Source organism: Loxodonta africana, chromosome 10, assembly GCF_030014295.1.
Source record: "Loxodonta africana isolate mLoxAfr1 chromosome 10, mLoxAfr1.hap2, whole genome shotgun sequence".
NCBI lineage: Eukaryota > Metazoa > Chordata > Mammalia > Proboscidea > Elephantidae > Loxodonta > Loxodonta africana.
In genome coordinates, this window is record NC_087351.1 from 109,963,727 (window position 1) to 109,983,950 (window position 20,224).

A 20,224-nucleotide genomic window follows, 5' to 3' on the forward strand; every position below is an offset into this window, starting at 1 on the left:
AGGTGGCCATCTGGCCTGAGGCAGGCAGAAGTGCACACTCCCCTCCCCCACCCTGCAGCTCCAAGCCAAGTGGCCCAGCCCCCGAAAGCTGTGGACCCAGCAGCACCCTGGCACCAAGGAGCTGAGTGACAGCCCCCTTCTGTGGCCTAAGCTTTGTCACAGTGCCTGGGTCCCACTCCCCTCTGCATTTGATTTGTTCACAATAACTCTGTGGTCTAGGATGGACTGTTTCACCAGCTTAGTGATTGGTGCAGCACCACCCCCACCTCCCAACTCCCCACCCCAGTCTCCCAAAGGAGCTTCTTCACTGGGAGGCAGACATCTCTGCAGCAAGGGGCAAGCCCTAAAGCACAGTGCTTTCCAAGCTCTGCTTACGTCCCTCTTGCGGATGCTCCACTGATCAAAGTAGACCAAGTGCAGAGTTCACGAGGAAGGGCCTACCCCTCCGCCCAGGGTACGCGGAGGTCCTCCTCCCAGGGTATGCGGAGGGCCAGACTGGCCCTGCTGCGGTGACTGATCAGTAGCACCAAGGACTCATCCAGCCCCTGGCTTCATGGTGCTGACAGTGAGCTGTTCACTGAACACCCCCAGGTACTCAGGCTCAGGGTTCTGGGTTAGAGAGAGGAACCAGACATCACACTTTAGGGAGGACGGAACCTGTAGGATCGAATCAATGGCTGGCTGGCATTTCAACAAGGGCCCAAAAAGGATGAGATGGGGAAATGGCAGAGTCCAATTTGGATGGAGCCGTGGCGGAGAGGTGGATCGGTGGTGGGGGGATGACCAGGACTTCGCCAACAAGGAGGGCACGATGCCAGCTCTAGTAGGTCTACCCACTTGTGTTTTCCAGCAGGTGCTCTGCTACAGAGGCGGTGGTGGTTCAGCGGTAGAAGCCTTCGATGCGGGAGACCCAGGTCCTTTCCCAGCCAACGCCCCTCGCGCACAGCCACCACCTGTCTGTCATCGAAGGCCTGTGTGCTGCTATGATGCTGAACAGGTTTCAGTGGAGCTTTCAGACTAAGATGGACTAGGAAGAAAGGTCTGGCAGTCTACTTCTGAAAATCAGCCAGTGAAAACCTGATGGAACACAATGCTCTGATCCACAACACATGACGGTAGCTGTGCAAGGCTGGGTAGCATTTCATCCCATTGTGCATAGGGTCACCACGAGTCAGGGGCCAACTCGATGGCAGCTAACAATAACAACAGGCTCTGCTACAAGCCGGACAATGAGCCACATCTACTGTCACGGTCCTGGTGAGGGGAAATCAAGGCCTGTAAGAGGCTGGCAGGCAACCTGGAGAGGACTATGCAGGAGGCTTTGGAGAAGGACCTTCCGTTGCATAAGGCTAGAAAGGACATCCCTCAAGTGGCCCTCAGGCCTGTGACTGAGACTGAGGGGGAGTTGGCAGCTGCACTCTGCAGGGACTACGGGGGGCTTAGGGCAGGCTCAGCCATGGGTCAAACCTCGAGTGGAAACACTCAAACCCACACCTCGATGCCCCAGCCCACCTCTTCTCCACTTCCGAGCTGCTGTGGCACCCAGGCCCCCTGGCAGGAGGTCTGTCTTGAAGCTGGCACCCAGGTCTCCAGCCCAACTGCTACTTATGGGCCAAGTGACTTTGGGCAAGTCACATCAACCCATTGGGCCTTAGTTTCTTCATTAGAAAAGTGCCATCCTGCCTGTTTAACATCCCAGGCAGTCCCATGCCACAGACTAACGATGGCAAGGGACTGCCAGTGTGACTGAGTCGTCTAGAACAGTGGGTGTGGGAAGAAAACAGCTTGTCAGTTTTACTAAAATTGAACTGACCACAAATAGCACCTGTACACAGTTATACATGAATGCAGACACGCTGCCAGTGCATCGCCAGAACACTCTACCAACAGAGTATGCCATCAAAAACACAGCAGACCACTGCTCTGGGGCTAAGATTAGAGGTGGTGTGCTCAAGAAGCGAGGCTTCCTGTGGAGGCCGATGAGCTGGGAAAGCTCGGCAGTTACTCTGCCCCATAGAAGATGCCAGAAACACAACCCCAAGACTTTTCTTTATAGAATGTGTCTTAAGACTCTTTAGAGAAACAGAACCAGTCAGAGTATAATCAGAGAGAGGTTGGTTGACTTGAAGGAATTGGCTCATGCAGTTGTGGGGGGCTGGCTAGTTCCAAATCTGTATGTCAGCTGACTGACTAGAGACTCCTTCAGTCTTATGATCCCAAACCCAAAATCCATAGGTCATTCGACGGGAGAAGTGGAGGAATTTTGGCAAAAATATCTATTCACGGTCTAGAGACAGAATGCTGCCTCGAGAAAACACCCCTTTTGCTCTTAGGGCCTTCAACTGATTCAATAAGGCGTATCCACATTATGGAGGGTGATCTGCTTTCCTTGAAGCCAACTGATTTAAGCACACGCGACTCTCTTTGTAACAGCATCTAGTGTTTGAGCGAACAACTGGGCACCATGGCCTAGCCAAGGTGACACACGAAATTAACCGTCACAGAACGAATGTATCAGACATTGATCCAGCACCTATTCCATGCGCAGCAACTGGGCAGAAGTTTTTACATGGATTCTCTTACTTAGCTCACCCTCCTCAGGCGGCCAGATCCCTGAGGCACAAGTGAGGGAAGGCCAGGAGGTAAGGGAGTGGCTGAGGTCACATGGATCTTGCGTAGTGAGGGCGCAGTGTAGCCTCCCTGGTCCAGGAGAAGAGGCCGCACCCTGGAGCCAAGGCTCTATTTTGTCTAGTTCCGATTCTGGCCTTTTCCACTTGTACGACCTTGGACAACACAGGCTGATCTCAGTGTTGGTTTCCTCCTCTACAAACAGGGAGAACAATAGTTCCTACTCCAGAGACTGCTGTGATGATTAAATAAAGTATCGCATGTTCGGTCCCTAGAGGACAGATCTTAAATAAGCAATTATGACTAAAACAAACACAAATAACTTGCTGTACACAATTATTCACAGTATAAAGACTGGTTAAAATGTTGAATTGGCAATGTGTTATATTTCTTACAATGAAAAAAAGACTTACTTATTGCTAACTCTATTGAATCAATTAAATGCCATGAGCCACCACACTCAAAGTACCTTTGTTACACAAAGTCTTTGCAGGAAGAGTAGGAGGCTACCCAGCAAGGTTCCCTGCTTGGGCCAAACACTGGTGAGTGAAGGTTAGGGTGACCTGGCGCCCACCTCGAGAGCTAATGTCCGAGTCTGCCCAGGCCTGTGCGAGTGGACTTGTACAGAGAGGTTGAGCCTGCAGAGTGTCATCCGTGCCTTGGCTGGACCCGCTCGTCTCTGACTCCGTCAATGGGGATGACGGAAGAGGACGCCGCACCCCGCCCCCAAGGCTGCAGTGTCTGCAGGGGAACCCGGCCTGGGTGGGTACCAGGTTAGGTTGGGGAACCACAGGAAATTCTAACCCCCTTCATTGGATGAGGAGGAAACAGAGCCCTGACTTCACCATGGGGGCCGGCTCGTCCCAGGAAAACTGCCGGGTCTCCTGGAGTTGCTCTCTCCTGGGCCAGATGCTGGTCACTCTTCAGCTGTCACCTCCGTCCATGTAGCTTTCCCCAAGAGCCCGCATGCAGGACATGTCCCTACCCGCCTCTCACTTGGCTCTGAAGAGCTCTCCTGCCTGCATCTCAGCTGAAGTGGCTGCCAACACGCGATCACACTTACCATCCGACCATCTCTCCACGGGAGGGAGGTGCACAGTGAGTAATGGATGGGAGCGGCGGACCTGAGAGCCAGAATCTGTGCTGCACTCTTCAGTACATTCCAGGTCTACCATTACCAGATCTTTAATTTGAATTCTTTTCTCATTACTTTGGCAATAAATAGCTGAACAGCAGATTGCTCAATAAAACAAGCCAAGGGCCTAAGAAAACCCCAAAGCTCAGCTGATCCTTCTCTGGATACCAGGAACTGGCAGCTGCGCCTCGCACTCCCCAGGAGTCGATCAGAAGCCACAGTGGAGCCTTGTTCCTGCAAGCGCGAGCCCAGCAGGCATTTCTCTTCCTCTGCAGTGCTCCCAGCACCCAGTCCTGGACCAGGCACTCAGAGCCGGTCACCGCCAGCTCTTGGGACTGAGAGACACGTGACAGCCCTGACTTCAAGGAGCTCAGTCTGCTGGGCTGCAAACCTCATAAAGCGTCTCATCACCAGTGCTAGGAAGGGGGTGCGGAGCTGGCTCCTCACTCAGGGCAGACGCATGGGACACTGCTACAGCTCCTGTAGGAGGCAATTCGGCAATCCAGATCAACTGTCGAGTGAGCAGGTCTTCTGACCCAGAAACTCCAATTCTAGATGTTTATTCTACAAGGACATGTACAGCTGTGCAAAACCATGCGGGTTATTTCCAGTCCTCTGATGCTATGAATGGCGATCCTGTGTCCATCAACAGATGGCAGTTTTAGGAAGATTGTTATAGCCATTAAAAGAATACCATGAAGCTGATACAAAACAATGAAGCAATTTTAGACACGTGTCCTGATATGGAAAGGCTGCTGTTTGCCAGCCCAGGTACAGGGCTGGCGTAGAGGTTGTGTGTGCTGGTGTCTGTTTTCTTTAAGGCCTCCACCTGCTACTTCCAGGACAGGGGGAAGTGTGCTTGCCAGCTACCTGGGGTACTGATTCCATCCAGCCCAGAACCAATGAGCACATCTGGACCACCCAGTGGCCAGTCTCAGCTCAAACGATGGCCCAAGCATGACGCAGCTGTGGAGTGATAGGCAGGGCTTGAGATCTGCCGGGAAGAGATTCAATAAACTCAGCAACAAGTTTGTTTGTTTTTATTGTTGTAAAATATATATATAACACATTTGCCAATTCAACATTTTAAACCACCCCTGGGGAGGTTTTGTCCACCTCGCTCACTGTAGGAGTCAGCGCCCAGCACCTGGAGAGCACAACGCAAGGAGGCTACACTCACAGAGAATGCGGAGAGCTGGCCTCGGGCTGCACAGCCCACTCCTCTTCTTAGTGCAAGATGTGAAGGAAGCCTCTAGAAGCTGGCAATCCCAACATGAGCATTGCCCTTCCCTTCCCTTTGTAGGTGCTCTCAATACCCCTCCCTGCAAAAGAAGTTACCCAGCAGCACTGGGCTGGTGGGGATACAGAAATTCTTCTCACTTGTGCAGGTGGTCTTGACCTAGATTTTACCCGGAAGCAGAGCCTGAGATGAGGGTCTGTGAGTGAAGAGCTTGATTTTGGAAGTGAGAGTGGAGGATGAAGAAAACTGGTCACTGCTGTGGGCCGCAAGGGGCGGAGCCCAGAGAACTGCCCGGAAACCTGTTGCCTGCAGGACAGCAGAGGAGCACCCCAAGCCCCCACCCAAAGGCTGCCCCCCAGGGCACCCACCTGTTTGCAGGCTGCAGGTGCCTGAGCTCCTGCCTCCTGCTGCCCCCATGTGAGGAGTGGTCAGCGGTATCTGTGTGAGGCTGGAAGGAGATGTGTGGGCACAGAGGCAGCTGTGCAGGGGTTCTTTCCTCCTAGTTTCAAGGAAGGCAGCCTGGACTCACCTCTCACACGTCCTTGATTTCGGGCCTCATGACTTGTCTCCTAACCCTTTCTAATCTATGGCTATCCACAAGTGCTGGTCTGTCCAAGTGTCTAAAAGGTCCTTTCCTTCAATACCTCCTGAACACCCTCCACGTCCCGCCCTTAGCAGTCATCTGAAGTTATTTTTCTAAGGCAACAAAGGTGGAGCCCATCCTAGGAGACACCTGTGGCATTTGACAACGGGCCACCTCCCCAACCATCCCCCCTTGCTGGGCTGACTCCCTGTTGGCCTCCCTTCCCCTGTCTCCCTGCAGGGAAGTCCAGGGTCTGGCCTTAGCACCTGTTGTCACGGGGGTTGCTGAGCCTCAGCCCTCCACTCCCAGGCACCACCCAGGTCTCATCCCAGGAGACGGTATCCTCCCCCAGGGTTAGCTCTGGAGAGTCATCCACTCCTTGAAGGCATGAGCGGGCCGATCCCTTCCTCCCCGGCACTTCCACAGCCCGGTACTCTCTCCCAAGACACTTAATGCTATAACCTGGAATGTACGTTCAGTTTTCTAGATGGCAGGCCCTGTCGTGTATACTCCCTTCTACCCTAAGTCATACAGGGATCCCATCTCCCTATTTTAAACACTGTTCGAGGCCACACTGGATTTGGGTGTCCAGTTCTCACAGTAGTTATCTAACCAAATCCAGCTTAAAAAAAAGGGAGACCATAGATGAAAACTGTGACGGCCAATGGATGCTGTAAGCGCCCACTGTGGACTGACCAGAGGTGGCCAAGGCGGTGGTCCCTGCCTCTTCACAGCCATAGCTGGGGGTTGTGGAGGGGCCAGCCTCCAGGGGTCAAAGCCTGGACATGCTGGGGTATAAAACCACTAATGGGAAAAAATTTTTCTCTTACTGAACCTTTTCATTTAAGCCATCAAACTATTGCAAACCTTATACACTCACAAACCGCCATTTGATCCCAACCACGTAAGGTTTCTCACAGAAAGGAAAATGTAGTTCAGGTGGAGCTGAAGGCTAAAAAACAAAAGGCTTCCCTGGTGTGTTTCCACAGGGCTTAAGTCTGCAAAAATGATACAGTAGAAACCCCAAGACCCGATGCAAAGGGAAGAAACTACCTGTTCTGTATTAGGGTGGACACTGCTTTGATGGAGAATGGGGGTGCAGAAAAAAATTTTTTTTTCTTTCATATTTTATTACATCAATGCCTTGAAAATTTTTATTTAACTTCAGCAAATATTGGAAATAGAAAAATGAATTCTGCAGAATTTCACAAATAAATTTTCCAATTTCCACTAACCAATGTTATCATTCAATGGCTAAGCAATTATAATGCTATTGACATTCACCACAATGACTGTGCTGAAATAGAAAACAGGCAGAGACATTAAAATATTACAACAGCATTATTACAATGTATTTTCTTTAAAATTCCAACGTGGATTTTATCACTTCAAAAGATATACAGCATTTCCATTGTATCTGTGAACTTAACCTTATACATCTTTTAAAATCTTGAAAATTTTTAAGCAATCTAAAAAGCACTTAGCAAAGTTGAGAAGTCTACATAATGGGATCCTATCCACTCCAGTATAAAGTTTCTCTTTAGGAGGAGTTGACTGTAAACACTCATTATGATACAACATGCATAGACTATACTGACCGTCCTTCTGAGCTGTGACTTTACGGCACCGTGCTGAGCTGTGACTTTACGGCATTGTGCTTTACTGTAACCGGGGAAAGCTGCAGAGATCCAGGAGTGGCAGGAAGAGGGTTTGTTTCCGAGCATTGCACGAGATCACTAGATCGGATTAGCTAACTACCTTGCGTCAATTCGAGGCAAAGTTTCCCTTGATATGAAAAGCTTGAGTCCTGGGCCACTAGATTTGGAAACAGGCTGGACAGGTGGAGTGCCAGGCCCTCCTGGGAGCTGGCCCCATCTCTCCTTTGCTCACATCAACAGGGGTCCAGTTAGTGTAATGCACTGTTTGGCTTATTTTTGGTGTGCAATTATACCAATAGTACATCTGATATTTAGAAAGAGAAAAATAGGACGTAGTTGAAATTTAAAGTGACAATGAGCACACTTATAGTGGTGTGTGATATTTGAGGAAACTTTATATACACAGAAAACAACCGCTTAATTAGTCCACCACAGTAAGCTTTTAAAACTAAACAATTTTTTCATCTTGTTTTTGATTAGAGGTTTGTGGCCATCAAAGGGTCTTACAAATGAAAAACTACCAAAACCCATTTTGAGGAGCTGGAGTCTTGGCAGGTCCAACTCACCAAGACAGCACAGCGGACGTGCTCCACCAGCCTCGGCTCTGCCGCCGCTGGCACCCGACTGTGCGCTGTTGCTAATCTACCAGCACGACTGAGGCATGGGGTCCTGGGGTCAAAGCGCTCTAGTACAAAATCGATCACTGCTTCAGACCAGTTAACACAATATTCAAGTAACAAGGTGTTTAAATGGTAAGTGAAAAAAAAAAACGTTTACCTAACACTTTACACATCTATATAAAATTAAATAAAACAAACTTTTAATGCATATGCAATACAATTTCTATCTTTTAGGATTTCTAAACTAAAAGTTAAACTATCATTTGCTTCAATGATACTATATTTTGCACAATAACTTATACTTAGGAGAAATTTTCCACAAAAATATATATAATTATGACATTCACATTGATAATTTTTTACGAAGACAAAGCTTAAGTGAACATTCCATCTTAAGCAGTTATCACTGTGGACCCTCACATCCCAACGCTGCCTGCTGACGCACCTCATTCTTGATATGTTAAGAAGGGTCTTCACAGAAATGAGACCAAACCACGTAACTTTTAAAGCTAGGTGATTTCTTGCATTTACAACATCATCGCAAGACAGTGTCACGAAGAAAAGTTTAAAACACAGTGCTATCTTATGCATGAAGCTCCAACAAAGGCAGTCAGGCAAAGACAACCATCTTTTCTCTTTCTGTCAAACAATAAGGACATGACCTTGGAGAGAAAGCCTAAATCCCACTGCAATGCTCCTAAGTACACCAGCAGAGCAGTGACTCTTCAGGATGGGAGGCCACTCGGTGCCAGGAGCGAGTGAGGGGACCGTGCAGAACACAGAGAAAGGCCTGGCACAGCCGGCCTGCCTGCCATGCTGACTGAGGATATCCATCCAGCTTTCAAGCGTTGCCTGCCGGGAAGGATCAATTCTTAAGGAAAACAGCCTGGGCGTGAAGAGGAACAGCCCCACTGGCAGAGTGGAAACCCACTGCAGCAAGCTGCCTGCTGATCCCATCAGGGGGAAGGAGGTCTTGAGAAGCAAGGAGAGCCTAAAGCGTCTGTTCATGCCTTAGTGTCCCCTTTAAAAGACGTGCAAAAACTACCCCACTTCTCCCCACGCGGCTCTCTTGCCGTTTTTCAGTTACATAGCAGGCTCACGATAAACACAAAAACAAAAGCCTACGTCATTGCTAGTGTTATTTGGCTACCTGTCTCCAGGTAGGAAAAGCGGGCTGTGACTGCCCTCCGCCCCCTCTGCTGCTATTCTTCACAGGCTTTTACTTGACCAACAGACGCCAAGTGCAGTACAAGGCTGCAAAAGCTCGGAGAGGCTATTCACTCCCCCTCCTGAGTGACCCTTCTCCAGCTTTCTGGGGAAAAAAAAAAAAAGAATTCCAAACAACCTAAGGTTCTAGCTGATTCTCTTTCTAAAGAAAAAAATCAGCTGACTTACTTTAAAAAAAAAAAAAAAGGCAAGGTGCTTGGGATTCAAAACACATCAAATTCTAATTGCATATTTTAAATTCTGAAGAATTCTGTTTATGCCTTGAAGCACCTGCGTTTTTCTCTTTTTGGTATTAAAAGCAAAAAAGTATTTAACTAAATGATGCAACAAAAAGAAGAAAAAGGAAAAAAGGCTCCTCTGACATTATTTAATGCAGGCTGAAGGGACCACGGGCAGGGGCGAGGCTACCTTAGAATGCAGTCCTTCAGCAGACCCACAGTCCCATACAGACACCAAAACAATCCTGGAAGATTTACTAGAAATTTCTACTTGTCCAACCAAAAGGCATTACCTCCTGCTCTGTAGATTGTTTCTGCTCATCCTGGTCTTATACTAGACCAGGAAGTTCACTCTTCAGCCCTGAATTCTGACTTGAAGCGAGGAGATGGTGCGTGTGTGATCGCATCTGCGTGTGAAGGACACAAAGGGATACGCGGCGTGCCGGGGAACAGGCCAGGCATCCCAACAGAACAGGAATAAAAAACATGCAGCTTTTACAAAACTATCACCAGCGACTCAACACCCTTTACTGAGCTAAGCTGACATTTCCATCCGCATTCCGCCAGAACCTGCAGCAAGCTCTCCGTCTCCTAATCCCAGCGATGTCATCTTTGGCAAGCAATAAACTTTCAAGAAGAAATAAGACACTGAAACAGAAAAAGGACTCATACTATGGTTGCCAAAAGGAGAAGGCACCAATTCCAAATGTACAAGCACCAGGTACAGTGGTTTGGACCCAATCTCTTGGAGGCGGGGTGGTGGGGATGGGGTGGGGTCAGCGAAGACGAGGGGGCACCCATCCTGGGATTACAATGTTGAAGAGAAGGCAGAAAGCTCTGAGGTTCACACTCCCTTTAGGCTACACTGTCCAAAGACAGATGCTGTGACCGAGCGTTCTACCACTTGGGAAGGGAGAAGGGGGAGATTTAAGCCGATGAAATTTATCAACCATGATTCTATCCACAGTTTAGGGGATGGGAGTTGTGTCAGGACGCTTGGCGCGATAAAGGTCACAACGCAGTCGGCCATGGTATTGTGATTTCCAAAGACGCGTGGTATCACTGAGGTGGTTGCCTCAGAAAAGAACATGAGAAACTTTCTAGAAGGCCAACAGGGTCACAGTTACTCTGAAAATTACATTATGCACAAAGTAGAAGTTGCAAGCCATGCAGGAACAAGGTCGAGCCTTCCAGGCCAACGACCTGTTCTGAAGCTGCTGACTGGGAAGAGCTGCCGTCGGTGGGGCACGGGGCTCCGGCTGAGGAGGCGCACCCCGAGTCACGGGAGGCCTCCCCAGTGTTGAGGCAGAATGTGAAAGACGCATGGAGCTCTCCGGGAAGTGGTGCCGACATGGAGGAACGAGCAAAGAATTAAGGCAGATGTAGCACAGGACTAAAGTATATGCCTTTTTTGGTAATAGCTGCTTGTCCACAGAGATGTGATGCAGATGGCTAGGTGATGTCCAGTAATACCTGATTTCCTGATGATGCAGTAGTCCACCCGAGTGTCCAAAGCTACCAGAGGGTCTCAGGAGGCAGATGCATATCTGACGTCGAGAACAGAAGCAGCCTGAGCAGAAGAAAAAAAGAGAATCAGAGAGAGCAGGTAAACAACAGGAACCGCTAACTCTGGCCCACGGAAAGAGGCAGGGCAGGAGCACTCCCCCACACCTACTGCAAACCCAGTGTGGTACAAACCCACACACCCCTAAGGGCAGGGCCTGTGGCGACAGCTGCGCCAAGCAAGGCTGGCACAGGGCAGGGTGGGAGCAAGGCCTTGACAGCCAGGTGTCTAGGGCTCAAATCCTGGCTCTGCCACTTTCTAGCTGTGTAACCTTGGACAAGTATCATTTCTTTTTGAGCATCAGTTTCCTCACCTGCAGAACGTACATAATAATGAGATGTACGTCACAGGATGAAATGAGAAGATCTGTAAGTGGCATGTTAGCAGAAAATATGGCAAACAGTAATGCTCAAGGTACGCAGCAATCATGACCATTCACGCTGGCTAGAGGGGCCACCTCACTAAACAAGAGCTTCTGGCTCTGCTGGGTCAGACATACATAGACACATACGAGTGCAGGGTTTTCTTTAAAGGATTCAAAGGCACTTCCTTAACTCCCTATTGCACTTTTCACAACTTGTCTCCTGGACCCAAATCTAAAGGTTCCATGAGTACCAACACATGGGTCACATGGCTAGGAAAACAACTGGGCTATGAATCCAAAAGCCTGAAGACTGCTGTTCCTCCCACTGGAAGGAATCACAACTGACTAGAACTGTTGTTAGCTAAGTCAGGAGATTTCTCCTCACTGATAATACATTCAGTCATTTCATAATTTCAAGTAAGGCTCTTTCTCTCCACTCCTGTCATTTTTAGTAAACCTCCATGTCCTTTCTTGAATGTGAGGTTGGATGTGATCCCACCCTATGTGGTACCCCGTCCTTGGTCACCTCAGAGAGCTTGGAATCTCCAAAGCTCAAACCCTTGGGCTACCTCCCTTCTTAGCCCTAAAGGGAATAGACTCATCCCTTGAAGCCTGTAACTGACAGACCACTGTTAACAGAATGTAGACCGTATGGCACTTCTGATGCTCTTCCTCCTCCCTGTCGGTACTGCATCACGGCAGGGGGCAGACAGGCCACCAGCCCACCTCTCTCCTAGCTGCTTGACCCATGGGATAAACAGATTTGTCAAGTAACAAAGACGCCAACTTCTAAGCACTGCCCAGAAAGACAATTAACCAGCATTCTAACAAGTTCCCTTAGGCCCTGGGTAGACAAGGAGAAGCAGCTGCTCATTACAGATTAATTTCCTTCCGCAAACTAACATATGGAGAACAAAAAACTGGGAGGGGGAGGCAGAAGGCTGGTGCTGTAAGAAGCATAAAAGAACTAAATAAAAGGAAATAGAGGAATGTGTGTGTTTTAAACGACTAAAAGGGTGGAAAGTTTTTAAAGAGAATATAAAGAGTACTCATTAAAGGTGAGTTAGATAATACCATCCTACTTATCTCCTGTTCTTTTTGAAGAGAAAGGTGGAGGATAACTAAGATCTGCTGCTCGGTGGGAGGTCTAGTTATGGATGACCAACACTACAAGAGACCGTCATATGGGTACTGTGATGTGCAATCAACTTGGTAAGTGGGCGCCATCAGTAAGGACGGGCCTTCTGAGCCACCAATAAAGGAACTAGACGCATCTGAGTCTGTCAGTAAATGCACCAGGCAGAAGAGAAAGAAGAAATGTATACATAAGGAAAAGGTGACGACTTTGGTCTTAAACTTACTGTCAGATTTTTCACATCAGCCCTACCTACTAACACCCGTTCTGATTAAATCTGAAGAGGGTTCATGGCCAGTTTCTTATTTCTGCTTCTAGTAACCCTGGGACTGAAGCTGAAAATACACATGGAAGAAAGTGCTCATTTTTTGCAAATTTTGATGTTCCTGCCCCAGGAATCCCCATCGCTTCAATGCTTCCTAAATTAAGTCCAGGACTTCAGGAAAATTAATCTGTTGTGGATTGACACAGTGGCTGCAACAATGAGCTCAAGCATATAAATGATTGTAAGGATGGCTCAGGACCGGGCAGTGTTTCCTTCTGTTGTACACAGGGTCACTATGAGTCGGAACTGACTCGACAGCACCTAACAACAACAACAGCAATTTGTTGCTAAAGAAGTAATTAGCACTGGAACAAAATCAGTGGCAACAGATGAAAACATAGTCATTTTGCTCTTACGTTCATGGGTGTCAGGCTGGGCCAGGCATTGGTGGGTGGTAGGGGGGTGGCGTGGTCACAGGGTGCCTCTCACAGTATCGATAGCACAGATTCTGTATACTTATTACAAAGCTATTCTGGTGGAAGGCTCTACACAGTCCGATCTAACAAAATCAATCTATGCCAACACTTTTCTGACAGATGGAAGTAAGGTGCTCGAGGCCCTCTCCTAACTAACTGGCAGGAAGGCACTGCAGATGGGGGGATGCCATCTTCCTTAGGGGACACTTCCATGCTCAATCACTCCTGCACAGTTTGGGAACACTCTGACGAGAAAGTGACTTTCCTTATAAAGCTTAAGTTATGCTTACATGACCACGTCACTGAACAAAGTCAGATGTGCAGCGACTGGTGATTCCTTCCTGTCTACGGCCAGCCTCCATTCTCCTCTTCTGTGGCAAGTGGGGGTGGTAGGTATGTAATAGGGAAGGTCCGGCTAGATGACAAAGTGGCAAGCAACCCTGTCACAGGAGACAGGGAGGTAGCAGATGGGTCCCTGCAGCCTCAGTAATCTTCCTGCCTAATCTCTGCTGACGGGGCTGATGACATTGGCGCCACTATCCTGGAGATTACTAGAATATGAGCCACTGTCCTGAAGCTCCAGCCAGTCACAGGACCCAGAATTGTCCCCATCAATACTGAAGCCAGGTAGCCCCCAACAGCATCAAAGCCTGGGTGAGCCAGAGAGCAGAGACAGGCCCCAGGAGCTCCTGTTGACTAAGTACGCAGACTCACCCAGTAAACTCGTATTTTACATAACTGAGTTTTTTTTTCTTTTTGACACTTCCTACCTGGCCTATTGTTTTATGGCAGAATTTATACTGTATTTAAGAAGATAATGATAACGTGGAATATTTTGTGGCTGGAGAAAACCAGGATGGAATTAAGAATTTATGCAAACATTAAAGTGTGAATAATATACACAGTGACCAAGAATTGAGTCAACAAACATACTATGGTCTTTACAGGTAGAAGTCAAGCTAACAACATAGCTGAAACCTAAAAATATTTCTATAGCTGAACAAAACCAAAACCAAACCTATCACTGTTGAGCTGATTCTGACTCAAAGTGACCCTATAGGACAGAGTAGAGCTGCCCCATAGAGTTTCCAAGGAGCACCTGGTGGATTGGAACTGCCGACCTCTTGGTTAGCAGCCGTAGCTCTTCACCACTACGCCACCAGGGTTTCCACAGCTGAAAGGGTCATCAATTTAGCAATTAACTGGAATAGTGAGCATGAACCTGGCAGAGAAGAGATTGTGTTGTTTCAGATTTACCTCGTCTTCCTCTTCAGGCATCTTAATAGAATTATCCGGGGACTTTACAGGTTTCTGGTTACTGGGCCCATTGGTCTCTTCTTTGCCATGTTCTGCCTCCCATTCTTGTAAAACTTCATCTATGTTGAAGCGGCGTCGGTAATTTACAAAAAAGTTTTTCACTTGTACCACTGATTTGTTCCCAATCACATCTGAGATTGCCTGAAAATCTCGGCCATATTTCCTGATGGCTAAGGATGTAAGAGAGCATTTTTTTTTTTTTCAATACAAAAGAAAAACAATTTTTTAAAAAACACAATTGAGACTTAGCCCTTATCCAGATAAATAAACACAGCTTTTAATAGCAGGCACTATCTTAGTGTATTATATCCGTGGAAAGAAGCAGTTGGCTACTCTAGACATATCCTGCAGATGACGGATCAAAGAAGTTCAGCGCGAACCTGTCATTAAGGAATCAATGTCTTCCCCTCATGCGCCACAGGACAAGTGAAGTCACCGACAGTTACCCTACAGCTCTGAATACATTGTATCCTCCCTTCTAGGCTCCCCAGGTCCAGAACAGCTCCGATCTCAGAATCTCAACACTCCGTGTCTGCTTCTTTCAGGGTTTTGTTCTTGCTCACTATTCAGAGCTGAACAAGCAACTGCTCAAATAAAATATACCTTAGAAACTGAGGCTCCCAAGTTAATTTGTATAACTTGTGAGCCATGAGAAAGCAAAATAAGGGAATGTAGTAATTTGCAGAAATGTCCACTAAAAGAATGCAATCCTCTAAGAATCCGTTTCAAAACAAATGATGTGCTGAGAACAGGGCAGGGCCTAACTTTTCCCTAAAAGCTATCGTTGCTGCTCAACTGGTCTGAAGAGAACCTTTCCCATACCTTGTACGGCAAGAAGCTGCTCTTCTGTGGTCCAACGTGCGTTAAACTTCTGAACGACCTAGATATCCAAACAAGTCCTATTAGCACATTACATTTAGAGTGAGTATGTCCGTATGAGGACAAACGCATCTTCCTTTTTCTCATATTAGAATGTTAATATCAACTAGGTTTATAAAATTATATCTATGCCCTTCCAAGAGATGTATATGGAGATGCATTACACAGATAACCAAATTCCTGACCATGTAAAACCTGGATGACTCCTGAGGTGATGTTAAGATAATCCTACCTCTGGAAGTCGATACGGTTCTATTCCACCATCAAGTTTCTCTTTAAGCGCACTGTTCGTCTGTTTAATGTTCTGAATCTAAGAAGGAAAAAAGATTTTATTTTAAAATGAAAAACTTGTATAAAGATATGAAAAAAAAAATCAAGAACTAAAAAACCTAAAACAAAAAACCAAGAGCAAATAAGTTCCTGACTTCTTCATAGACAAAATTTAAGATCTCTATATTATCTTTTGAGAGCATATACTAGAGTCCTTAATGGGCTTGCTTAGAGCAAACAGACAAGGGACAAGCAGGAAGGAGGGGGAAGTGGTGAAAAAGCTCCTTTGCACACAGTCCTAATCCACTGTTTGAGGCGATCACCTGACCAGCAGCAGTTGTGTACCTGGGGTCTGACACACAGACAGTGGAGATGTCTGGGATTCCTACACCACAGAACTGGAGTAACAGAGCAGCCCCAGGAGGCAGAAGAGGCACGTGACCTCCACAGAGACCAGTGTTTACAGCAGAACCACACAGATGGCCTCACTGAGCTCCTAGCACTGGGTGTCTAGGCCCAGGCAGCACTGGTTCTACACAGGGCAAAAACGCCTGTGGGCAGACTCACAACGGGGAGAAAAAAAGGAGGCTGCATGCCAGGGTATTTACCACAAGCCTGACTTGGATCAACTGTAACTGTTTTCATTTTCTCACAATTATCTTTTCCTACATTATTGCTGTGACTTCATGCCTCTAATCTCTCACTGCCCTTGCCTAATCAAAAGAAAGACGTGAATACCACCAACCAACCCACCGGCCCATGGCTGAGCCTTCTCTCCCTCACCCCACGGGCTTCTGAACAAGCTGGTCACAGAAGCATGCCCTTTTCTCTCAGCTCTAAGCAGAGGGGCAATTCTGAGTGACGCACTACAAGAACTCTGACATCTGTCGTCTCTGAATAATCACACAAGCAAACAGAAAGCAGGGGGAAATACTGGTTGATTTACCCAAGGAAAACATCAATGACACTCATGAGTAGAAAGCGCCCCTCACAGAAGAAATCTTATCAAGGCAAAGGAAGAAAAGCAGGACTTTAGAAGTGGCAAAGGTATCTTAGTGCTGCTATAACAGAAATACCACAAGCAGATGACTTCAACAAACAAGTTTATTCTCTCACTTTCTAGTAGGCTAGAAGTTGGAATTCAGGGCGTCAGCTCCAGGGGAAGGCTTTCTCTCTCTGTTTGCTATGGAGTAAAGTCCTTGTCATCAATCTTCTCCTGGACTAGGAGCTTCTCCACACAGGAACCCCAGGTCTAAAGGACACGCTCTGCTCCTGGCCCTACTTTCTTGGTGGCACGAGGTCCCTCTGTCTCTCTACTTGCTTCTTTTATATCTCAAATGAGACTGACTCAAGATAAAAACTAGTTTTTTAGATTGAGTCCGGCCTCATTAACATACCTGCCTCTAATCCCATCTCAGCATCATAGAGGAAGGATTTATAACACATAGGAAAATCACATCACATGACAAAATGGTGGAGAACCACAAAATACTGGGAATCATGGCCTAGCCAAGATGACACACATTTTAGGGGGGACATAATTCAATCCAAAACAGGAGGGGTAAAAGAGGACTGGGGTGGGGGTGGGGTAGGGGGAGACAGCCATTCAGATACCTCGTAACAATTCTTGCTCTTAGCTTCATTTTAAAAACTTTTACAATGTTAAAGAATTCCAGAGTTGAATTTTTTCCAAGTGCTTACACTTCACAGAATTCCAGTTTCACACATTCTTTCCTATGTTTTACTTCTTCCAAAAGGTTTAAAAGGTGGAGTCGGGCCGGGGTGAAGATTCTCCATGTCGTTGGGCCAGTGGCCAAGTAAACAAGAACCAGCAGCACTGCTAACGATCAGACTGTGACTGTTTACCATTCGTAAGAACCTCAGAATCTACCAGAAGTATAGCATACTTTGTATCTTTTTGTACTAATGCCAAATGAGAGCATAAAGACAACTGAAAAGATAAATACAGGAAATGGGCACAAATTTTACTCTACAGTAAAAGCATAAATGGGTACCTCAAGTTGGTGAAATTTGTTTTAATTTAAAATTTACACAATAGGAAATTCATGCCAAGCTCTTAAACCCAAAGAAATTGCCCAAAGAAACTTTCTGCAATGATGGAAATATTCTAAAGCTGTGCTGTCCAATATGGTAGCCACTAGCCACATGTTGCTACTGAGCACTTGAAAAGTGACTAGTGTGACTGAGGAACTGACTTCTTAATTTTTTCAATTTTAATTCACCTAAATTTAAATGCCATATATGACTATTGGTTTGGCCTGCGTAATCTTGAAGACTTTCACCCCGTGCTCTTTCAGTTACCAACAGCCCATAAGATACTACATAGTATTCAGATGACGGTCACTGAATGCCCCGTAAGACAACACCTGGACTTAGAAACTTCCGACAAGGAATAATAAGCCAATTCTCAAACATCAGGAGTCTAGAGTACTGCAAGCCTCCCAGCATTACAGTTAGATGCGTTACTCTATTCTCTGTTGATATAAACTACAAAGTGGATTTTTTCCCCTGTGATTAAATAACATGCATTTTCCAAACAAATCAACATGCATGTTTAACACATGCATTTTCTGCCTTAAATCAATGAAGCAGCAGAGATTAAATGAATGGCTACAAAGTAAAACACCCACAAGTTCTGAACCAAAGGGTAGCGTCTACGTTCTCATCAGCCTGCATCTCTCTTCCTGAGGCATTTTCTGTATCAGAAAGATCCAGTATCTACTAATCCGAGTAAGACTGGGGGCTAGTTGCCAACATCACACCAGTTGGAAAGGAAGCCAGAGTGGCATCAAGCTGGCGAAGAACTAGGATACAAAAGTTATCAGCATTAAAAAAAGGCATTTTTTTTTGGTCTGGTGCCTAATCTAGGACCTCCCAATCAAACATGACTTTCTTTTTTCTACTTTATTACATGCACAGTGACTCCTCTCTAATGTCACACCTTTTCACTCTCCACTCAGAGAAAAATCCAACGCAGCAGATACTGTCTGCTGGCTAATCTAACAGACGTTTCTAGCTCTCCTCCCACTTATATCTTCCTTCTCTGGAGACGGACAGCATCCTTGGGAGCGAGGAGGAGCCATATTGCAAAGCTCTGCCAAGAAGTCGTGTGCAGAAATCTGCCAGGAGTTTCTGAAAAGGCTGCTGCTTTTCCTGATAAGAGGGACAGATGGATGAGCTCTACCTCCAGCTCCTCTTCTTACTGCCCTGAATGCAGATGTGACGGTTGTGAAATGACTCTGCAGCTTCAGACATGAGGCAACAATTAAGCTGAAAAGCTAATAAGCTAAGTATGGTGGGGTAGAAAAACAGAAAGAGCCTGGGTCCCTGAGAGCATCACTGAACACATGAACTAAAGCTAGCAATTGCTGATGGCAGCACGTCTTGTTAGGTGAGAAAAATAAACCTTAACTGTTCAGGCTGTTGTCAGGTTTCCTGTTATTTTCAGGCAAACATTTTCCTAGCTGATACACCACCAAAAGTGGGAGGCATCCAGAATAAAACACCCTCTATGTGACCGATGGCCATTTTGAGTCTAGAAGTACACCTGGCAGTGAACTCACTGCTCCAGAATAAAACACCCTCTATGTGAGTGACGGCCATTTTGAGTCTAGAAGTACACCTGGCAGTGAACTCACTGCTGGAATGCAGTACTGAAATGTTGTGGAAAGAAACAATCCTAATTCGTCCCTTACTAAGTTAGACCCTAAACTCTCTCTCTCCATCAATGTAAACTTTGAATAGCTACCTTCAAATAAAACAATTCCGGCTCCTGACCCTGCTGTGAAAAACAGAACTCTCTTACCTACCACATACTACAGAGCCATAACACCTCTGTACTACAGAGCCAGTAACACTTCATGGATGAAGGGGCTCTCCCCTTTCTTTCCTGGATGTATTAACATCAAACAGCAAGCACTAGGAGCTCACTCAGCAGAGGGGGAAATGAGGCAGACGGAAATGCGGGCCGGAGCTCCCATCCCAACCAGAGCTCTCCCAGCGTGAAGAGAGCTGAAACTCTGCTCTCACTCACAGCAGCCCTCAGAGCCTGTGAGACCAGGCAGCCAGGATTAATCTCTGCATTTTAAAAGAGGCCGAGAAAGATCAAGTGATTCTCAAGATTAGAGTGCAGCTGTGCCAGCAGCCAAGCTAAGAAGCAGAGCGTCTGATTCTGTGGTCCTAGTCTGTGCTTCCTTCTGAAAGCTGAACTAAGACTGGGCCACAGGCCTCATTCTTCTCAACTGTGAAATGACAGTTGGCCTCCAATTTAACCTTTCAAGGAAACCATCAAACTCAACAAATAAGGCAAAAGCAGCAAAATCTAACAGTAAACCATCAACCCACAATTTGCTTTGAATTCTAAAGGGAAGGAAGGAGAGCAGACACAAACTAATAAAAGGACAATATTAGGCTATTAGGTTGAATTTTCAGTTTAAATGTATTATGCAATCAGATAAGAAGTAATGAGCCATTTCTACATAGGACAGCTATGAGTTGGAAGTGACTCAAAGGCAAGTGGTTTGGTTTTTGGCACTGAGAGCAAAGGGTAGTGAACAGGGGGCATGAGTGGAGCTTTTGAAGCGATGCTGCGTTTCTTGAGGACAGCGATGGGGTGAAGGAACTC

General features: G+C 46.7%; 1 protein-coding gene across 2 annotated transcripts in view; it reads right to left on the reverse strand.

Annotated features, from left to right (window-relative positions):
- Positions 1-321: 321 nt before the first annotated feature.
- The window catches only part of RCOR1 (REST corepressor 1), a 146,288-nt gene continuing 126,385 nt past the window's right edge, over positions 322-20,224 (reverse strand). Inside the window, exons 10-13 of one of the 2 annotated variants that reach the window (XM_064292942.1) lie at positions 15,542-15,619; positions 15,253-15,310; positions 14,371-14,600; positions 322-10,879 (exon numbers count right to left, since the gene is read on the reverse strand). In XM_064292942.1, the coding sequence (XP_064149012.1) occupies positions 10,838-10,879; positions 14,371-14,600; positions 15,253-15,310; positions 15,542-15,619 (408 nt within the window). In that variant the 3' untranslated portion in view covers positions 322-10,837. The remainder of the gene's footprint in view (positions 10,880-14,370; positions 14,601-15,252; positions 15,311-15,541; positions 15,620-20,224) is intronic. The other variant, XM_064292943.1, reaches the window with a different exon arrangement.